The 21,521-nt window shown below is 39.5% G+C and overlaps 4 protein-coding genes across 6 annotated transcripts in view; 1 reads left to right on the top strand and 3 right to left on the bottom strand.

The window, feature by feature from the left end:
• Positions 1-1,721, top strand: part of fmn1 (formin 1) — a 34,507-nt gene extending 32,786 nt beyond the window's left edge. For 2 of the 3 annotated variants that reach the window (XM_044169286.1, XM_044169287.1), the window contains 3 exons: positions 221-370; positions 937-1,018; positions 1,325-1,721. In XM_044169286.1, the coding sequence (XP_044025221.1) occupies positions 221-370; positions 937-1,018; positions 1,325-1,369 (277 nt within the window). In that variant the 3' untranslated portion in view covers positions 1,370-1,721. The remainder of the gene's footprint in view (positions 1-220; positions 371-936; positions 1,019-1,324) is intronic. The other variant, XM_044169288.1, reaches the window with a different exon arrangement.
• grem1a (gremlin 1a, DAN family BMP antagonist) lies at positions 1,722-3,239 on the bottom strand. The gene is made up of 2 exons (XM_044169299.1): positions 3,111-3,239; positions 1,722-2,938 (listed from the first exon to the last, which is right to left on the bottom strand). Exon 2 carries the CDS (start codon positions 2,928-2,930, stop codon positions 2,391-2,393), a length of 540 nt encoding a protein of 179 aa, XP_044025234.1. The 5' UTR covers positions 2,931-2,938; positions 3,111-3,239; the 3' UTR covers positions 1,722-2,390.
• A 112-nt stretch (positions 3,240-3,351) lies between these two features.
• LOC122863551 (neuroendocrine protein 7B2) lies at positions 3,352-12,623 on the bottom strand. The gene is made up of 13 exons (XM_044170127.1): positions 12,323-12,623; positions 12,130-12,226; positions 11,646-11,902; positions 10,475-10,626; positions 10,273-10,374; positions 9,981-10,154; positions 9,810-9,891; positions 9,299-9,410; positions 7,340-7,565; positions 6,436-6,585; positions 6,064-6,176; positions 5,086-5,139; positions 3,352-4,800 (listed from the first exon to the last, which is right to left on the bottom strand). Exons 1-13 carry the CDS (start codon positions 12,496-12,498, stop codon positions 4,672-4,674), a joined length of 1,824 nt encoding a protein of 607 aa, XP_044026062.1. The 5' UTR covers positions 12,499-12,623; the 3' UTR covers positions 3,352-4,671.
• A 1,885-nt stretch (positions 12,624-14,508) lies between these two features.
• On the bottom strand, positions 14,509-20,463 carry actc1a (actin alpha cardiac muscle 1a). The gene is made up of 8 exons (XM_044169301.1): positions 20,311-20,463; positions 18,185-18,338; positions 17,935-18,063; positions 17,643-17,838; positions 17,372-17,533; positions 15,518-15,709; positions 14,905-15,086; positions 14,509-14,779 (listed from the first exon to the last, which is right to left on the bottom strand). Exons 2-8 carry the CDS (start codon positions 18,311-18,313, stop codon positions 14,636-14,638), a joined length of 1,134 nt encoding a protein of 377 aa, XP_044025236.1. The 5' UTR covers positions 18,314-18,338; positions 20,311-20,463; the 3' UTR covers positions 14,509-14,635.
• Positions 20,464-21,521: the final 1,058 nt, after the last annotated feature.

The raw sequence follows: 21,521 nt of genomic DNA on the forward strand, positions 1-21,521 counted from the left end.
GCCTGTCAATCTTTGCTTGTTCACGGAGATATAGTAACAAAATGGCGGACGTAACAAAGTAAGTTAAACTGCTACGGAACTCTGCCAGTAGTGGTTGCTACTAGCAACAGAATGTTCAACTGAAACAGTGACTGAGAAACAAATGAACAGAAATAAAACCACACCTCCATCTTGGTTGATTGTGTTTTTAATCCTCTCCTTTTTTGCCCTTGCTGTTCAGTTTTCAGGACTTGGCTATGTACTTTGGACTGAAGCCCAAGACGGGAGAGAAGGAGGTGACCACTGGCCATTTCTTCATGCTCTGGTTTGAGTTTTGTGCCGACTTCAAGGCCAGGTGGAAGAGGGAGAACAAGAGCATCTCTAAAGAGAGGTATATCAGATAGCCCTGTCTGTGCTTGAGCATCTTTAGAAGCACCATCATTTGTAAAAAAGCAGGAATTTTGTTCAATTTAGAAAAATGGGTTCAGTTTTAGAATTCCAATAATAATAATATTAATCTCTGGAAAAAGAATTTTGTTGTAATCAAACTATGAGGGATTAACTCCCTCATCTGTTAGTAAGAAATGGTGGTGTGTCTCTTCTTTGGCTCATCTGTGTATTTGCAAAATACCAGAAATGTGCAGGTTGAGTCAGTCAGCTTCTCTCAATGAATGCAATAAAAAAAAATCCTAAATCAACTAATGTTTTGTAAAAAGCCAAGTCAGTAATGTCTGAAGTTTTGCATGTGACAGATGGACGAACAGTGAAATACCTTACCTCATGTTGTTGTGGGTATATTTTTGTTTCTTTTTTGGTTTGATTGAACAGAACTTGTATTGCCACTGACCTTATTTTATTCATTTATTTGTGTTAAATTATATAAATGGACCCCTTGGACCAATTTTATGGTTGATACATAACTACATTTTTTAATATACATGCCCGTTGTTTTTGCAGATTAAAAGAGGCTCAGCTGTCAGTGAAGAGGATCACAGGAGAGAAGAAGGTTGAGACCAGAAAGATCAACCCCAACAGTTTGGTAAGACGGGATTCAGTAAAGTTGATATACTGAAGAGGCAAAGAGATTTGCCTCTGTGGGTAAAAACACACCAGCAGACATTTCCTAAACTAGCTCTTGAGCATGCAATGCAGATAGATAATTGCAAATTCAGGAATACACTTGCAAATCCACATTAAAATGTTACACCGCCTAAGGTTTAACAACCAATATAAGTTAGTACTGCACTGTCTCCATAGAAAATATTACCTAACCCAGACAGTGCATACATTAGTATAAAGTTTTCTACTAATTTTCCAAAGTCCAATGATAATTTGCTCCCAACAGAAAGAGCGACTGCGTCAGAAAGAAGCCAACATGTCTTCAACTTAAGAGACTCAGGAGGTATAAAAGTGCTACGGTCACACAACCATCTTCACCAAGCTGTATCAGACTGGATGTGGACCATGAGACCAAACCAATACTTTTCACATTTTTTTTACAGAGTTTATTTGTCTTACACTCCATGGAGTACTTGCATTAATCAGCTGACAGCTTTATGTAATATAATTTGCTACCTAAAAATGTGTATAAATGTGTGAAAAAATCTCATGTGCAATATGTAGACATCAGCTTCCACTGTGTATAGATTCTCATATTGCACTTACATTTTGCATTGATTCTGACATGTAAAGTTTAATCTTTTCAATATTTTACCAGAAATAAAATCACTGATCAGAAAATATGTGATGTAATAGCTTAACTGTTTTATTTACAGGCAGTGATACACATATTATACACACAGTGATAAAATGAAGTGGCATTTAGCAGTGCAGGTTGTAAAAAAAAAATTGGTATATCATGAAAGCCTTCAGTTTTACATCCCACACAGTGGAAACAATACAACCATCCGAGTCCTTTGAAGATGTGTCCTTACACACATTCTAATAAGGTACATGTGTTGCACATCCATTGACCTGCATGTCTGCAACAAATATTGATATTATTGTTACAAACCAGCCTGCCTTAAGCTTAAACACAAGGCCATCAGTTCACTTAACTAAACCCTAAACTTTGGCAAAGTTCCTGCATCTAAAACCAAATCCTTCAAATCTGTTAACAAACAAAAAAACCCTTGACTTTGTGGAAGCAATGACTGATAAGTGACAAGATATTTTGGTCAGTGAGATAATATTAAATGCAGGTCAAAGTATCATCATAGAGGGAACATGGCACCTGAAGCGACCACTTACAATGATAAAGAAAAGGCTCAGGTAAGTTCCTCACCTTCCTATTCCCACTTTATTCTCATGTGTCCTTTAAGCAAAAACCACTTTCCGTTTTTTTATTTTTTTTCACAAAGCTGCACTTCAGTGGAAAAGGTTATTATCGACCTGGATGTGTTAGTTTGCGTCTAATCCGTATCTATTGTTGTGCAGCGGCACTGCTTCACGCGCTGGACCCGTTTCTTCCTGGTGCTGGGTATCTGACCCGGGCAGAAGAGGGTGTAAGTGATGGTGCTGAAGGTTTTGGGTTTGCAGGCAGAGCAGGACTGAAAGGCGTCTCCGTCCTGGTAATTGTGCCTCGGGATGTAGAAGGAGTTGCACTGTCCGTAGCAAAACCGGTTGATGATAGTGCGGGTCAGGCAGCCCTCCTCGTGGATGGTCTGCTTCAGCGGCTGCGTCTTGCACCAGTCTAGCCGCAGGTACCGACGCTCCGTGACGTGCAGCGCTTCCTGACTGGACTCCAGCACTTCGTCGGTTGAGGTTACAGGCCCCGTCCCTCGGGAAAGTAGTCCGCTGATGGCGGGTTGTTGGCATCTATCCGATTCGTTTGGGTTGTATTTGTTTGTGTGTGGGAAAGCGCCTTGAAAGGTGGCAACACCTGTACTCCTCAGCGGGCTGAGCAGCAGCGCCAAAACTGCTGCAGAGATCAGCACTGATGGTGTCTTCATCTTTGAAGCTGAAAGGAAAAAAAACAAATACAAAAGTCAGTGTTGTGATGATTTTACGCACAACTTTTACGCGCACATTACTCACCAAACAAGCAGTGCACATGCAGTATTTTGTCAAACACATGATAATTTAGGAGTTTAGTTTAACAAACAAAATCAGCAGCTACTAAGTTGAGTTACCTGTTGTTTATTTAAGCTCCTCACAATAAAACTTTATCCAGTCAGACAGTTTACAGCATGTGTTTCTCCTTCAGGTCCTGCGTCCTCTGTAGTGGCTTCATGAATGACACACTGAGGGGTTTTCTAAACTGTCTTGAGCTTCACAGTTTCAGCAGAACACGCCTCCCAAAAAACCCCGATCCTCACTTTATCGGTTTGAAGGGTGTGGGGGTGGGTGTGGGGGATTGAACTCCAAACTTTGTCAATGCAGATAAATCGTTTATTTGACTTTACAGAACAAAAACATAACACAAACATTTTTGTCAACATGAAGTGACCCAAGACAGATTCATTGCTGCCTGTAGAGACTCATATTACTGCATTATAGTGAAGAGAACAGATACTAATCACAATAAGATTTAAAATATTTGCCATGCTACAGTGACACAGTTCACAGTCATCCCTTACATGACAAAGCAAAGCTACTACAATTTATAATTCACTACTAAGAATATGATCTGTATTGAATCTTTGCTTCAAGACACAGAGGTGATTAACTGGTTATATCAAGACATACAAAAATTAAACTTCAGAAACTTCAAAATGTGAGTAAATTGATCTCTGTACATTCATGAGTAATAATAACTTTCTCATTCAACATTCCTCCAAATCAATATATCTTTATACAACTTCTTATTATAATACAGTTGTAGATATACTGTACACTGCCAGTCAAGTTTTTTAACACATTGTATTTTAGCATTTTGGGTTTAATTTGTAAATCTCAGGCAATGTGACTATTCTATATGCTTTAAAATTGGTTGGTATAAGTAAACTGAGAATCTTTTTCCCGTTATAAAGATACATCTTGAATATTCTAATAAAATACACTATAACGGATATTTGGCTCATTAAGTTTTCGATCAGAGATCTTTCCAATTTATTTATCACACTTGGAAGTGTAATCCTCAGTGCTCAGAGATATTTTGACATGTTTTGTTTTTTCGCTCCAAGACAATCTTTCAAACTTCAGAGTAATATTTTGGTTTTTGAGCTTTAGGGTTCTTTCTTGACCTTCAAAACAGCAGCTGTCAAAATAAATCTCAACACAAAGTCCAACCTACTTGCTGTTTGCGAAGCTTTGAGCTTCAGAAACAACAAGTAATTTCGATTTTGTGTTGAGATTTTTCATTTTCTCTGTCTTGAGCTGAAATTTGCCCCCCGTAGTGACAGATGAGGGTCACAGAGTGTCAACAAGGCCCTCAGATTTTGTTTCCATGGACCAAGCTCTCAGATTGTAATGGTTTATTAAAGGCAGGTGCACTGTAACGGCCTACCAATTAAGCCCATATGTTAAAAATAAAGAGCCCCAGTTGTAAGACAGATGTTGTGCCTAATTAGTGAATAAGATCTGGGGCCAATTTTCAAATTGTTTATCTTTTTTCTACTTACTATTTCTTATTTCACAGTACTTACTCTGGAGTCACAATTCCATTGCTTGTCAACCAAAATGCTTAAATATGTAGCATTAAAAACTGAGAATATACGTTAATATTACAGGGAGTGTTGCAGGTGCCGGAGTTTAGGTTGTGGCTTTGCTGGCAGCAGAGCTGGTCGGTGCATCTTCCTCCTCTTCCTCAGAGAAGTGAGGAACAGACTTTTTGGCGACCACGTTGTCCAGCCTCTGGCCCATTAAATATGGGTTGACACTCTGCAGGAAGGCAGACAAAAATATTACTATACATACTGTAAACATGTACGTAAAGACTTAACATTTGACAATATAGAACAAAATCTGAATAGAAAAATGTGAGTTTTATCCCAAAAGATCCAAAGTGAGATTCTCAGCTTGTTCAGAAAATATCACTTCACATCTAAAGCAGTGAGTTTTAGAGAACAATGCTCCCTTCAGGGGTAGATGTCAGTGCTGGTGATGTGGTTTCTCAGACATAATACTACAAAGGAAGAGGAAAAAGACAACCAACAAAAACTATACCCTTTTTCTTCTTTTCGGGCCTCCCTTCAGTTTTTGGTACAAAAGCTCCTTGTTCTGAAAGGAAACGCAGAAAAAACTGTTTTCAGACATAAAATCATGTAACTGTTGTTTTACAGCCAGATCCTTTGTTCCTAAATTACAGTCAACAAATTGCCTGAATGCCTTTTAGGAAATAAAAACACTCCAAGGGGTGATTTCTTTAGTCCAGTCCAGCCAAGATACAAGTTTTGTTTGATCTTTTAAATGGCAAAAGTCTTGTCTTCATTTTGTTTTTAAGCAGTCGCCAGTGTGAGTAGACCACGAGAAACCAAAGCTGTGACTGCTTGTTCCAAACATCCAGAGAGGAAGAGATGAGAGAAACTTTCTCTTTTTCAAATGTTAGACAATGAAACTAGAATACATTCTTATCATACTGCTACACCTCGACACCCCCCTTACTTATGTCTAATTTCTTTTAAAAATAAACGCTTCATGTATAGCACTCAGAATATACTCTTGTAGTTTGCTTGAGAGGGTTGCACTTCCAATTTTTGATGACATCTAACTCTTATTCCTTTTGAGTTTGAATGCCTTATTGTAAGTTGTTTTGAACAAAAGCATCTGCCAAATGAATGTAATGTAAGAAAAAATAATATTAATACTAAAGGAGTTGTGCCATACATATTTTACCTGGTAGAAATATGCACCTGATATTGTGTCTCAGGTATTAAAATTGCTAGTGTAAATGCAGGCTTGCATTTGAAAAACTGGAGAATGTTAATGAGGTATTGGTGCATGGTATTAATTTTCTCATTATATTTCATTGTCATTTATATCATTGTAATTTAAATATATTTGGGTTTTGGAGTGTTGTTTGGACAAATCAAGCAATTTGACGCTCTGGGAACTAGTAAAACTAGAGGGAAAAATAGCATTTTTCACCATTTGATTGATCTGGTGTAAAGATAATAATTAGTTCCAGTCCCACTCTATACTCACCCACTTCGCCAGGGCTGGGTAGTCGTGCTCTGGGTCAAATAGGTGCTGGTGTTTTTGAAACTCTCTGCTGAACTCGGCTGTGTCCGGAGCGTTTTCCAAACAGCCGTCCGCTGCTGTGAATGTGATGAGGAGCAGGCAGAGAAGAAGAAGAGAATGTATCACTTTAACTGTTCATCAGGATTGCTGGAAAATGCCGGCAATGAATCAAAAAGTGGTTAATATACTGATTCAGATCATTTTGTCTTTTCTGAAATGTATGTCCAAAAAGCAGCACAGTGCAAATAAATACAATAAAGAACAGAAAGAACTGTAGGAGCATTAATAGCAACATTTGCCCTCATTGAGGAATGTGCTCAGAAAAAGAGTTTCTACCTGTCTTTCCCAGGGGACAGGGGTTTGGGGGGTCTGGGTATCCGTGGTCATCGCTGAAGTCTTTGGGAACATTGTCGCCTGTCAGCTCGGCCACAATGTTGGGGATGTTGCCAAAGGGGCCGAGGTGCTGCAGCCCCTCGTGAGCACCACCTTGTGGAGGACAACAAACACTACAATCACCCCAAAAACAACAACAACAACAACAACAGCTAGAAAAAGCTTCATGATACAAGTGCAGGCGTCAATGAAGCGTTTACAGTTCTGTTAATGTCATATATGACAATATTTTCCATTTTCCAACAGCATTAGCTTCATTGTTTCAGCACAGGATGAAGCAACAAATGAAATGACAAATAAATGAAATCAGCTGAACTGAGCTGAAACCATAAGCTGATTAATTGACAGAAATTGCAACAACTTTTGATAATCGATTCATTGTTTCAGTCATTTTTTCAAAAATGGCAAAAACTCTCAGGTTTCAGCTCATCAAACCTGAGGATTAGATGTTTTTCTTTGTCATGTATGATAGTAAACTGAATATCTTTTTGTTTTGGACTGTTAGTCGGATAAAACAAGCAATTTGAAGATGTCAACTTGGGCTCTGGGAAACTGATGAGCTAAATAAGTAAGTACAGACTTTAAGTTACTGTAAATGTAGCATCCCTTAGTATTGCTCTCCTTGTTGTTTTGTTCATATGTGCACATGCTGGGACAGAGGTATAAGAAAATTGTGTATTAAATTTCATTATATGTGTACATTGCTCTCCTGACATGTCTCCTGTTTTGTTGCTTAAAAATAAAAAAGAAAGTAAATACAATACAATACAAATTATACAAAAATACACCTGGTTCGTCTACTCTTAACATGTAAAAGACCCTATAACAGGAATGCATCCCAACATACCCTGTATGCTCTGAGGCCCGACAATGTTGGTGGCCTGGTGTGCGGGATACTCCACCCTGGGCCGAGCGATGCCCAGCTGCTCCATGACGCCGTGCAGGAGCCGCTGGATGTCGGCCTCAGACACTTGGTCCGCCGTGCGGGGGCTGCGGGCTGGAGCCCTGCCGAGCTGCAGGCACAGGAGGAGGCCGAGCAACGATAACCGCACCGCCGAGCCCATTTCTGTCATCTGCAGGGAAGAAAACACAATATAAAAATGCACTGTACAAAAGATGGACATGCGTGTAATCGTGCAAACACAGCTGCATTCTCCCGTTAGACACATGACAGGCTAATTAGATAAAAAGGGCCCATAACCTGGAAAGTGTGATTGCGTAGGATGTTTTTTTTATGTCATCTGTTATTATGGTTAATAGAAACGTTATAAGACCTGTAAATGGTATAAAGCCTCGGTGCGCCACTCACTCTGTCAACAGAGCCAGTTAGGCCGATGTAAATAGTCTATAAATAGCCTACATGACATGTCTATGAAACAGAAAAAACACCATCATTTATAATAAAAGCTGAATTCAATTACATTTATTTGTGGACATGTATGATTTTATTGCTAGAAAACATCACAAATGATCAAAAAAGGAATTTCGGTGTATTTTTTCTTACCGTGTCCGCGCTGATGGAGGGACCTGCCTACTGTGTGAGACCTCTGTCAAGCTGGCCAGAATAAAAACGCGTCTTTCCGGTTTCCAAGATAAAAGCTTGCCTCACAAACACGATGAAAAAGCGATTTCAGAATCTGTTTCTCGCCAATTTTCACAAATTCATTCATTCAATAAAGTTGATTTAGCATAACTTTAGATTTTAATGTTTTCCTTGTTGTTCTAAAATAACTGGCCTACGCGTTTTGCTTTCCCCGGTTCATTTTAATTTTCTACTTTATTTTGGAGGAAACACACTATACTTCCAATGTCACGTCATAGCTGTCCATTATGCAACCTTACAGGAGGATGCGATCCGCCTCACTTCACGGTTCAGATGCAGTTGCTAAGATACCAAAAATCCTTCCTTCTCATTGGCTGTTACTTCGTGCCAATTATTTGTTCAGGGCACATAAAATGCACGACACTGAGAAGAATCACAGGCGTCATGAAAATCTCTGAGATCTCATCTGAGATCTTACAGTATATACCATCAAAATGTTGCATGCATACCGAATGTTATGTCTTATCTTTTTGTCCCCTTTATCCAATATTTTCTTTTATTATTATATTTATTCGTATATAGCCTATATCTGTTTATTTTCCTTGCACATATTTTTTTCTCCCATCATCCTGGCTGTTTTGGTTTTGAGGCTTTATATGGTCACTTGTGACCTGTGTTGGTGATCAATATGCTGACCATTATTTCATTTGAATTATTCTCTGTTATTGTGCTTATTTCTGGGTCTGTAGGCTACTTTATTTTTGTTTTTGCTGACCTGTTTAACTTCTTATGTGGATTGCTTTCATGGACCTCTGTGGTCAGGGCATCGCTGCATGCCACTAGCCATATGTTTAATTCAATAAAAATAACTGTTGTTCAGGCATTTTAGGCTTGGATCTTTGGTTTGCATCAAAAATAAATACTTATTAATCGACAAGGCAAGTGCCTCACATTACCATAACCACTTCACACCTATAATATATGTATAAACATGTGCAGGTAAAAGAAATAAAATTTGAATAAAAAATTTATTCACTTGATATAAAAGTATGGTGACTTAATCACAAACAGTCCTGTTGTGAAATAGTCAAATACATAAATTCATTAAAATGTAGAATGCAACTTCAGTGATCTGATTTAAGACTAAACTGCTCTAAGACACCATATAAATATAAACTGGTCTGTCAGATCATACCCTAAAATGCTGCAGTAACGTGGGGCAACCCACATAACAGCTTCTTAATATTTAATACATTATAGTGAAGTGCGTCTTCTCCAAGTTGTGAGATGCAGTTTCCCGACACCTGTGAGAACAGGAGAGCTGCCTGCATCTGGTCCTCTGGTGAACCTCGGGAAATCACCCAAATGCAGATCTCTGAAAACCAAAAAAAACGGGACACAAACCAAATAAGAAACATCAGATTATTATGTGTTTTACATTTGGGAAGTTGTAGTTTAACATGAAGCCACTGAAAAACTGTCAACAATACTTAAACTGAAACGTGATGCAACGACAGCGTATGTTATCGTTCATAGATCAGCTTTGGTATGATATATTACTCAAAAATGCACAAAAAACAAAACTACAACATCCCCCTGCAATCTTTGCAATTAGTTCTCGCAGGAAACAATGCTAGATTTCACATTTTGTAGAGATCACACACACACACACACTCAGTCTTAAATCTCCTATTTTCCGGCTACGTAATTATTTAATTGGTTCTACACTGTAAAGCAATCCTGTGAAATGAATTACCGTGCTTTTATAATTTACCTTTTCAGTCTCTCTTGCGGGGTCTTGCATGCTTCTTTGGGGGGACTGTCCAACAAAGCCGTTGCAGGTCCGAAAGTTTGGTCTGTAAACAATTTTAATATCATTACAATCTGTTTGAAACGGAAAATTCACGTCCATCACAATCTGTTTCTTTCTTCACATTGTGTTTACCTGCACAAGGCATACAGGTCCTAAACAGCTGGACATTAGGGAAAGTCTCCAGGCCGAGGCTTCTCCGGAGCATTTTTTTGTCTCCTGAGGTGGACCCTTGCTTCTGCTCAGAGACTGCAGGCCTGACCTTTGACCTCCTGTGAATCCAGGGCACCGTCTTCACAGTCTGCATTACTTTAAGTATTTGAGAAAGTGAAATTAAAGATCACACAGGAGGCTTTCAGTTAAGAAGAAGCTACTAACAATTTATTTTAGTAGGATGAACATTTTTCTAATGGCTTATATGGTTTACCTTTGAAGCTGTGTCTTCTTTTATGTCCTCTCTTTGTGTCTTTCAGAAGATGGAAATTCATCAGAAACTCCATACTGTCCATTACAGCTTTAGGGATCACACCTGGCAGATATAGTGACGATCTGAGTGTTGCAGATATCCAGTCCGTACAAATACCCTTAATTAAAATGATGGTATCAAGACAGAATGATTGGTTTATTACCAAATAAGTGAGGATTTTCAATGAAGGTGCGAAGGACAAGAACTCTGAGTTCAAGACGCCCTTCGGACATCTCTGCCTTGTTGGGAGGTGGTAAGAGACACGGAGTGAAGACTGTGGCGAGGTTGGAGCTTGTCATCAAGTTTTCGGTGCATCTAGCATAGCAGCACAAAAACACTTGAAATGAAATCATTAGTATGTACTCATGTCACTTGAAAATGTATAAAATCCTTTCTGAGGAACATCCAGTACTTTTAACTCATATTGTAAAAGGCAAAAAGAAAGAAAGAAAATAGCCCATAATTGTAAGCCAATTAGACTTGCATGGGTTAGGACCAGCCCATCTAGGGGTCCCCTGATAAATCTAAGGGGTCCCAAGATGATTACAATACACAAGGATGAGAAAGAAAAAAAAAATTCTGTTACACCAAACTATGTTAATTTTTTCCTGACTTTTTTGTGCTTTTTTTCCCCCTTGTAAAAATACTGGATATTTTAATGTCATCAGGCTTCTGAAAACAAATGAAACAATCTGAATGAAAAAAATAAATTTGTTGGTTAAGCTGCTCATAATTCATGTCCACACTAAGGCCATGATCTGGACGAGGGGTTACAAGCAGACAAATGGTTGGGAACCACTGGTGTAAACATACAGTACTAATGTAAGTTATAGGTAGCCTTGCTGTTTAAGTTTAAAATACTCATAGCCCATTTAACCTGCTGACCCCAGATTATAAATGCCATGATCATGACTGAACAAAAAGGAAGCAAGAAGTAAAGCAGCAGCGTCCAGCTTGTTGCCCACTAGGCAGCCATAACAGGTGGCAGCTCAAAATCTTTTTTTAAAATCAGTCTTTTTTCTGACATTAAGTTTGAGTTTGGTCACAAGTGTTACAGAGATCAGGCTTCAGTGCTAGTAGTTAGTGTGATACTAAGAAACATTATCAGCACTATTTCAAAACTTTAACATTTGTGTTATCTATTCGGCTAACTGCAGATCAAATACCAAAACAAGTTTAGCTTTATATAAACACACTTTACATCTGTCTGGTTCTTGTTTGCTCTCATCTATTCCAGTGCAAAGCAGTAAAAGCAGACTGAAGTACTTTCATGTGTTCTGAACACTATGTCTACTAGGGTTTAATTTCCCCACGTCATTAGTATTCGCTCAAACCTCTGGGAGACTTTGGTGAGGAAGTCAAAGAGGTAATGCAGACAGGAGGAGTTTCTGGCAGGAAGCAAACAGGACAGCAGCTGGAGGGCTGAAGTCCTGTCCTGCAGGTTGGACAGCGCCTGGGCTTTGAGCAGAGCTGCGTGGAGCTCAGAGGGAAACAAAGGCTCCAGCAGCTCCCTGCAAAACTGTTTGATGAGAGTTGCCACGTCGTAAGGGAGGGCTGTGGATAGACACCCCTCTCCATGATTCAACTTGGCCTGGAACAGACGCAGGAAGTGTAAAATTATTTTGACCTTGCCAGAATAAGAAGGTCACATCACTAACACTATAGGTTGCATGCAGCATCACATACTTTGTTTATTCACATGTCAAATTGAGACAAAACTGACAGACACTGAAGCAGTGTTTGCTCAAACCACCAGATGGCCATATTACTACAGTAGAACTTATATGAATAAAAACTACAAAAAGGTTAAAATCTTACCCTGAGGGTCTTAATGCGAGGAAGAGAGCCTGGTTTTCTGAACAGGCCTACGGTCCCAGCACGCTCCAGAAGAAATGAACAAGCATCCACCAAAAAGCTGAGACACAAAAAAAAAAGAAAAAAAAAAAAGGATTAGTCTCTGACATGTTGTCTGTGGTAATATCATAAACTTCCTAATCCTGCTACCACTCACCAGGGCACCAGTCCAAACTCAGGGATGTATCGCCGGGGTAAGTTTTCCAGAGGAACACCAAAGATCTTTGTACCACAGATGAAAAGTCTCTCCTTCTTCTTCTCAAAGCTCTTCACAGTTATTCCATAAATAACTTGAAGGTGAAACCGAATCACATTACTGTCTGTAACCTTCATGATTTAAATATGACTGAGAGATGTCAAAAACTACACAGTTCAACAGCCTTTGACTGTGACACCATAATCTCTGTAACTCACTTGGTAAAATCACTGGTGAATGAAGGAGGCTGGCTTTATTATGCTCATCCATTTCACCTGTGGCACAGGTGACAAGGAAGGAAAAGTGATGTGTTCAGGTCTCATGGGGAAGGTGGTAGATATGAGCTTTCAACTTGAAAAGAACTTTCACTTCAGCTTTCAGGTGGTGACGGACAGTGGTGGGAAATAACTACATTTACTCAATTACTGTATTTAAAGGTCCACTGTGTAACACAGTTATTGGCAGGAAAGGAATAAAATAGTATGTTTACATTAGTGTATAATCACCTGAAAATAAGAACCGTTCTATTTTCATTACCTTAGAATAAGCCGTTTTTATCTACAGAGGGAGCGGGCCCCTCCCACAGAGGTCGCCATGTTGCACCATTATGTTTCTACAGTAGCCCAGAATGGACAAATCAATCACTGGCTCTGGATAGGGCTGTTCGCTTTTTCCGTGAGTTTCTCCTACACGCTTGGAAGGGGAGGGTGAGGCAAACTGCAATTTCACCGCTTGATGCCACTAAATCCTACACACTGCTCCTTTAAGTTCAGATTTGAGAATTTGAATTTTTCTGATAAACTGAAGGTGAAGTGTTCCTTTATGGGTTGAGAAATGTCTCCTACTTCTTAAGCTAAATACACTATTTAAAAAAAAACCTTGTATTAGCTGGAAAATGCATCGTCACAAAGCTGAAAACAGGGCCGTTTTTCTGAGCTCATGAAAAGTTGACTTTTTAGAGATACGTGGTTCTCACAGGACAGCAACGCTACAAACATATGATGATCTTATAGACCATGATGCACTGCTGTAGATTAAACTACCCAACAGTATATAAAGTAGTAAAAATCAGCTCGACCTTAAACATCTACAGCAGTAAAATACAACGTTCACATTAATGCAGCAGTAATATTATTCCAAACACATCATATATAATAGTAAAACACTGACAGGAGCATTTTACTGCAGAATAAGTACTTTTACTTTTGAAACTTTAAGTAAATTTTGCTGTTAATACTTATTTGTATTAAGTAAGGTTTTGAATGCAGGACTTTTACTTGTAGTGTGGCATTTTCACAGTGTGGTATTAGTACTTTTACTTACTTCCACCACTGGTGATGAATCTGATTTCTCAGACTATTGTAGTATTGGGCATTATTATATAATAAAAGACAAAATAAGTGATCTCAATCTCATCATAAAAGTAAATTGTTCAGCTGTGAAACACTTTTGAGTAGATTTTTGTGGAAAAAACTCATAAAGAGCAACCACTTGAGATTATGTCCCCACTAAGAAAAGGAAAAACAATCTTAGAGGGTCAAAACTCCAGCGACACTTTAAGTATTAAGAAGAACTTGATGTGGTGAGGGGAAGGTGTTTAAGTATGACTTAAATTCAGCACCTGACGGTATGTTTTCATTTAGGCAGCCTTTTAAATAAAGGAAATTATCTATTTTTATTTAAAGAGGAAATTAATTTTTTTTTATATATACCTTTGTTAGATGGAAAATTAAAAGATGTTTTTTAATCTCACATGGTCTTTACTGCATGATTTAATTAAAGTGAGGCGCATTTTTCTTCAAGGTTCATGGAGAAAAGAAAGCTTTAATATAGGGTCAAAACTCCAGCAGCACTTAACAACCTAATGTGTGAGAGGTGTCACAAAAAAGTTGGTATTAATACGACAAATGTGGCTGGAGTCTTTGACCCTTTATGTATGATTTAATTTTAGCACCTGACCTTATGATATTTTACTTTGGACAATCTGTTTTGCAAGGGGAAATGACTACAGTTTCTTTCATACACACTTTTGGTAAATGGAAAATTATTAAACAGTGCAGTCATAGCCAAATTATATATGCTGAATCAACAGGACATCTGATATGTTCATGGAAATGCTTGCTATTGAGACTAAACACTCCAGACTGTTACTGTTAAAAGCAACTATTTTTATTACAACGGTACATGTATATACAGCAAAAGGCATGGTAGAAATACAGATATGGAAGGAGAGCTGGTGCAGTTGGTGTGGGGTTTTTGGTGCTGGTTGGAGATTTAGAAGCACTTCCTGTGGACGATGGAGGGGCCTGCTTCATCGTACTCCTGCTTGCTGATCCACATCTGCTGGAAGGTGGACAGGGAGGCCAGGATGGAGCCGCCGATCCAGACGGAGTATTTCCTCTCAGGGGGAGCGATGATCTGCAGGGAGGGGAAAGGAGGAGCAGAGGTACAGGTTGGTACGAGAACATTTTTACAACATACTGAACTTATGCACTTCCTGTCAACTGGATTTAACCAGTTAGTGGTGGTCAATAGGGGCTCACCTTGATCTTCATGGTGCTGGGGGCCAGGGCGGTGATCTCCTTCTGCATACGGTCAGCAATACCAGGGTACATGGTGGTACCACCAGACAGCACATTGTTGGCGTACAGGTCCTTTCGGATATCAATGTCGCACTTCATGATGCTGTTGTACGCAGTCTCATGGATACCAGCAGACTCCATACCTGGGCAGGTGAGAGGTGAAAGGTGAGTGTTCATGTGGCTGACAGTAAATGCATGCTAATATGGAAATATTTACAGAAATAATAATAATAATAGTAATTTACTGTTTAATGTTTATATAATGCCCATAAGTGCTAAATAGGTGGGGTTAAAGTAAAGTGTCGGCATACAAATTAGTCATAAGAAGAGATTTTAAAGAGGGAACTGAAATATAAAAAATATTAAGAAAAAATATAGAGAAATACAAATTTAAAAACATACGATCTGAAATTGTACTAACTATTGGTCTTAATTTGAAAAGGAAAAAATCTTCCACTGGTCACTAGGTGGAGTAAACTCACATTCACTGTACACATGAAACTTAATCGCATATAAATACAACTTGCAGAATGTGTGGCGTTCACAGCTGTTGAGTGTTGCTGTTATGACTCACCAATGAAGGAAGGCTGGAACAGGGTCTCGGGGCAGCGGAAACGCTCATTGCCGATGGTGATGACCTGACCGTCGGGCAGCTCATAGCTCTTCTCCAAGGAGGAGGAGGAGGCGGCGGTGGCCATCTCGTTCTCGAAGTCCAAAGCAACGTAGCACAGCTTCTCCTTGATGTCACGCACGATCTCACGCTCAGCTGGAGGGAGGAAAAGTCACAGTTTAGTGGACCAGTCTCACATGATAACACTCATTCATTCATACATAATCTACAAACAGCTTAATGTCTTCTTTTCTGGAGCCAGTTAAGAAACGTAAAATGAGGCTCAGCACTTTATCTTTCATCACCTGACTTTTCATGTTTAAAGTAATGTACCTTATTAAAGAAGAAATAACACATTCTTCCTTTTACAAATGAAAAGTTTAATTCATGAGCAATTAAATGCACCCTCTCTCAAATGGTGTTTTGCTGCTATGCCTCATCTTAGCCTATGGTGGCAAATGTTAGCTTATGTTAAAGTGAGACTTTTAAGAATAGGAAATAACAAATTCTTGCTCTTATAAATGAAAAGTTGAATTTATATTCAAGACATAAAACCGACCCTTGCTCAATTTACAACTAAATACACTCAGGGGTTTTGCTACAGCCTTATTTGGTCTGGTATTACCAGTAGCTTATGGTAGCAAATGTTAGCTGACGTTAGCAAACATGAGTTCATATTGCCATGTAACGTACACGAGTCAGTTCATTGACCCTACGACTCTTCTCCACTTGTGCTACTGTAACAGACTCACTGTATTTTGGACAGCCTTACTAACGTTACTTTAATATACAAGCTTTGTGTCTTACGAGTCAAAACAAGTGTGATTGAGCCTTTTGGACCAATACTTTGAGAGAAAAGACTACAAAAACTGTAAACTGGAAGTGACTGAGGCCCTGCACTTTGTCTTTCTTATGTCTTTTTGTGTTTTTAGTGAGACTATGAAATTTTTAAAGTAGCAATAGCTAATTCTTTCTCTTATAAATTGTTGAATTGTAGTTGAATTCATGAGAAATAAAACACACCCTTTCTCAATTCAATACACTCAGGGCATGCTGCTAGCTACTTGGTCTGGTATGACCAGTAGCTAAGGGCTAATGTTAGCTAATGACAATGTTAGCAAACTTTAGCTCGATATTGCTATATACTTGTCAGTTTGCCGACATGACTCTTCTTTAGTTATGCTATGGTTACGTTACGTGTTAGCATTTGTCATTATCACGTAATTAGTGGTGGCAAGTAACTAAGTACATTTACTCATTTGCAGTAATTAAGTACAATTGTAAGGTGCTTGTACTTTATATGTTAAGTGTTTCAGTTTTATGCTACTTTATACTTCAACTCAACTACATTTCACAGTAAATTATTGTATTTTTTACTTCACTACATTTATCTGACACCTTTAGTACTTTGCAGGTTAAGATTTTACAACAAATGAAATGATGCATTGTTAGAAATTAAACTACCCAACAGGATATAAAGTAGTTAAAATTAGCTCCACCTCGACAAGCTGTAGCATATGTGCTTACATGTTAAAGCATCAATATTAATAATAATCCAATAATATAACCTTCTGCACAATGAATACTTTTACTTTTGATACTCCAATATAGTAGTATATTTGCTGACAATATTTCTTGTAAAATTTTGAATGCAGGACTTTCACTACAGGCCACTGTAGTATTATTACTTTTACTTAAGCAAAGGATCTGAGTACTTCTTTCCACTGCCCGTAATTTTTAAAAAACCTCTAGAAAACCTCCATTAATCATATAAATCATCCAATTTTTGTTTCCAGTCAGTTGTTGGGGCCTTCTTACCAGTGGTGACGAAGGAATAGCCACGCTCAGTCAGGATCTTCATCAGGTAGTCAGTCAGGTCGCGACCGGCCAGATCGAGACGCATGATAGCGTGGGGCAGAGCGTAACCCTCATAGATGGGCACGTTGTGGGTCACACCATCACCAGAGTCCAGCACAATACCTATCCAGAAAAAGCAGCAGTTTGTCAGAAGACAACACATAAAGAGTGCATTTTTAACGGCCTGCAATGTTGCACAGTCAAGGAGTTTAAGTCCTTGGTAGAGACTCACCGGTGGTACGACCAGAGGCGTACAGGGACAGCACAGCCTGAATAGCCACATACATGGCTGGGACGTTGAAGGTCTCAAACATGATCTGGGTCATCTTCTCCCTGTTGGCCTTGGGGTTGAGGGGGGCCTCAGTGAGCAGGGTGGGGTGCTCCTCTGGGGCCACACGGAGCTCATTGTAGAAGGTGTGGTGCCAGATCTGTGAAACAGGAACAAGGAGGAATATGTCCAATCATGAATAAAAAGAAAAACATATTTAGATATTTCTGTTTGTTTTCATGTCCCAAAATCTCACTTTCTCCATGTCGTCCCAGTTGGTGATGATGCCGTGCTCGATGGGGTACTTCAGAGTCAGGATACCCCTCTTGCTCTGAGCCTCGTCTCCCACATAGCTGTCCTTCTGACCCATACCCACCATCACACCCTGAGAACGAAGCAAGCACATCTCAGAATCTCAGGAACAAGACAGACACAGACAGACAGCCTTTTATAAAGCTACAAACATGTAATCTTTCAGAGACTCATGGCCCTTTCAGTATTCCTACCTGGTGACGGGGGCGTCCAACAATGGATGGGAAGACAGCACGGGGAGCGTCATCACCGGCAAACCCAGCCTTGACCAGGCCAGAGCCATTGTCGCACACCAGGGCGGTGGTCTCATCGTCGTCACACATGTTTGGTCTTTTCTTGGCTGGCCTTCTATACGAGAAGATGGGAACACAGGCAAAACGTTAGCTAATGATATTCACAGGAACGTTTTATTTAGTCTGGATCAGGAGCTTCTTTTTGACAATATTTACATCAAAACACTTAACATTATTTGCTCTCTTCAAGGTTCTTAACAAAGTTTCAGTTGTACTTTGTTAAATCAACCTACCACATTTAACCTATCATGTTAAAATGTGTAATATTTCCATTTAAAGACTAAGTGGAAGATCATTTGACATGAAATAAACAACACCATGCAATTCTGAGAAACAATATAGCACCATGTTCAGTATGAAGACACCTTTGAGTGCTCTAATCTCCTCTCTGAGTCTCACAGCTGCCTGAAAAGCCAAAATGGGACATGGCTCGACCCCCCCCCACACACACACACACACTCACAGGTCTATTTTCAGCCTCTGAACCCCTGTCACCCTCCTCTGCCCCCACAACCCGTCCTCTGTATCTCATCATTAAGCCTTAGCCATTCAACAGCTGAGGCGGTGTGTCTTTTGACAAGTGGCAGCAGAGGCCTGGGTCTCTCCTCAGCTGTCGCCACATAGTGGACTACTCTGTTTGGAGCCGGACCATGTGCTCTGATCCTGCCAGGATCTCTGGCCACAGCCTGCATCCCAAGTGGCAGCATCCCCTCCTTCATACAGGCTTCCCCATTCAAATCTGTAAGTTCAATTTAAATTGCTGCTGTAGCATTCTATGTAATGTTTTCATGGAAATCAGCCTGCGGACAGTACTGCGCATGACACTTATGAAGCAGTAAAATGGTACTTTGACAAAGGCATTTGTTTTTCAGACAGCTTTATCAAAATAACTATGAAATTACTACTGAAAATACCTGGAAAGCAAACATGTATCCCTACTGTGCACTCTAAAATCCCTCCTCTGAGGTTGTCCAAAAGACTGTTTCTGAGACATTGGGCCAATATTGTTTAATTTTGTATAAACCTTTTCAAATCAGGTGCAATATGAGTTATGTTCTTCTCTGACCAGAGCTAAAGTACAAGAATCTCTTCATCAAATTTGAGTTAGTATGCATATCTTATTTATTAATTTAATTAAACTAATTTAAATTCAACATTATTTACATTATACTTGCATACAACTAAACATAATCTTGTCATTCCAAGGTAGTACAACTTGCTTAAAATGATTTTAGAAAGGTATAAAATAAATAACTGTGAAGTTATTTGCAAAATTATTAAGAATTATAAAAAGAGGCCATTTGTATTCTGGGGTTTCCATAGTGTACCACTCTGCATTAAAATAGCTACTATTAATGTAGAAAAACTAATTATTTTTGAACTACTTTTTCATTTTCATTTAACCAAGAAAGCCTCAATGAGATTAAAAATCTTTTTTAAAGCCATGATAGGCAGACTAGACTTTGATTATTGTGGGTTTCAGTGGAGAGTTTTCAACCACAACATTATAAATGCTACTTCAGAGGGTTTTTATCCCTGCCATGAAAATAATCGGTGCACAGAGTTTGTTTGTTTTTGGTATTTAAACAGTCAAACTTAATATTATCTATTTAATCTAAAAGTATATTAATATTGATTGAACCTAATATGTTTTCGCAGGTTGTATCTATCCTGAGTTAGAGCTTCATGCCTGCCACTCCACAGCAAGCATCCCATCCCTGGATACTAAACCTCAGCGTCTTTCCTATTCTGCAGGTCACTGTTAATGAATCTGGATGACCTGTACATATACAACACTTTGAACTGTTCAACATCACCAATTTTCTTTCAACTTCTTCCCCCTCTCTTATTCTCAGCTCTCATCCTTCCCCCAACATTATCAACTCTGATCACAGAAACAACTTCAAACTGTAAAAAAAAATATATCCATGTTGTGGCAGTAATGTCCTACAGCAGCAGCGTCTACTCATCATCCCTGATCCCTACGGTCCAAAAACCAACAGCTGAAAGACTGCAAAGGGACTCACCAAGTTGTAACCACAAGACTGGAGTTTCCACTGGGACAAAGTGTGACAGTGTGAAGTGGTCCTTAAATATGTCCCAGCGTCCTGAGGTTGGGGGCCAGTGGGCGGGCTCAGGAGTTCACACAAGCCCAAATTAAGTGCTGCTTAGCAAAATGGTTCAGTAAAGTGGATCCTGTGTCAGACACCAAAGTGGAGAGATGTTGCCTTGGAGACAAAAGGCAATGGACAGAAGTAAGGTGTAGTGGGAAGTTTCGTGAAGACTTTTGCCTAGATGGATGGTTTCATGATAGAGGACTAAAAAAATTGGGATTGAGATTTTTTCCAGTTTGATATTAATTTCAGTGTGATTAAGGATCCTCATTCACAATATGCACATCTGAGACAAATATATATGGTTTGTACATTAAAATGCTGTATCTTAATTGCATTTTAGGTGTCAAATTATTTATGTGGATTCTTTAAAAATCAACTCATGCCCTTTAAATCAACTTATGCCCTTTAAATTGAATGTGACAGAGAGATTGGGACACTCAGAAAATCCCTCAACTGCAATATTGAACTTTATGAGTTCAGATTCCTGCCTCATACATAGCAGCATCTTTCTACCACTGATACTTTGTGGAGCTGCCCTTCAGGTCCCCAAGGGTGTGTTAATATGACTAAGCTCAAACAGGGCACTGGGGATACGGGTGATTGGAGGGTGTGATAGTAATCTGAGATCTTGTCTGAGCAATCTGGTTAAGGAGCTGTCTGAGGGGACCTGCCTGTGACAGTTTGCCAGTGTTGTGGCATGTGGCAAGGAGGGAGGGGGGCCAAAAACATGCCAGACAGCTGAGAGGCAATATTGTAAGAGGGGGTGGGAGGGAGCTGAGGCCAGGGCCCAGACCTCCAGCAGACGACAGATCCCTGGGATGGCCTGTGCTGGGATCGACGAGCAACAGTTCTGAGCTCTGATTGGCTCCAGTGTCTCCTTTTAGGGAAATGGAGTGTAACAGGTGCCAGATGCTGCATGTCACCACAGACTCAGGCTCCTTATTCGTCACTCCACAGCGTCTACGTCTCCATGCTGCAGCCCTATCAGGCCACTCTGAGTGCAATAGGAATGTAAATACCCCCCACACCACCAACACTTTGAAATATTCCATTTGTAGCCATGTGCTGCAATGTACCTCAGAGAGAGACGCTACTAACCTACTTGTCTATTTCTATTCCAA

Source organism: Siniperca chuatsi, linkage group LG16 (genome assembly GCF_020085105.1).
Source record: "Siniperca chuatsi isolate FFG_IHB_CAS linkage group LG16, ASM2008510v1, whole genome shotgun sequence".
In the NCBI taxonomy this organism is placed as follows: domain Eukaryota; kingdom Metazoa; phylum Chordata; class Actinopteri; order Centrarchiformes; family Sinipercidae; genus Siniperca; species Siniperca chuatsi.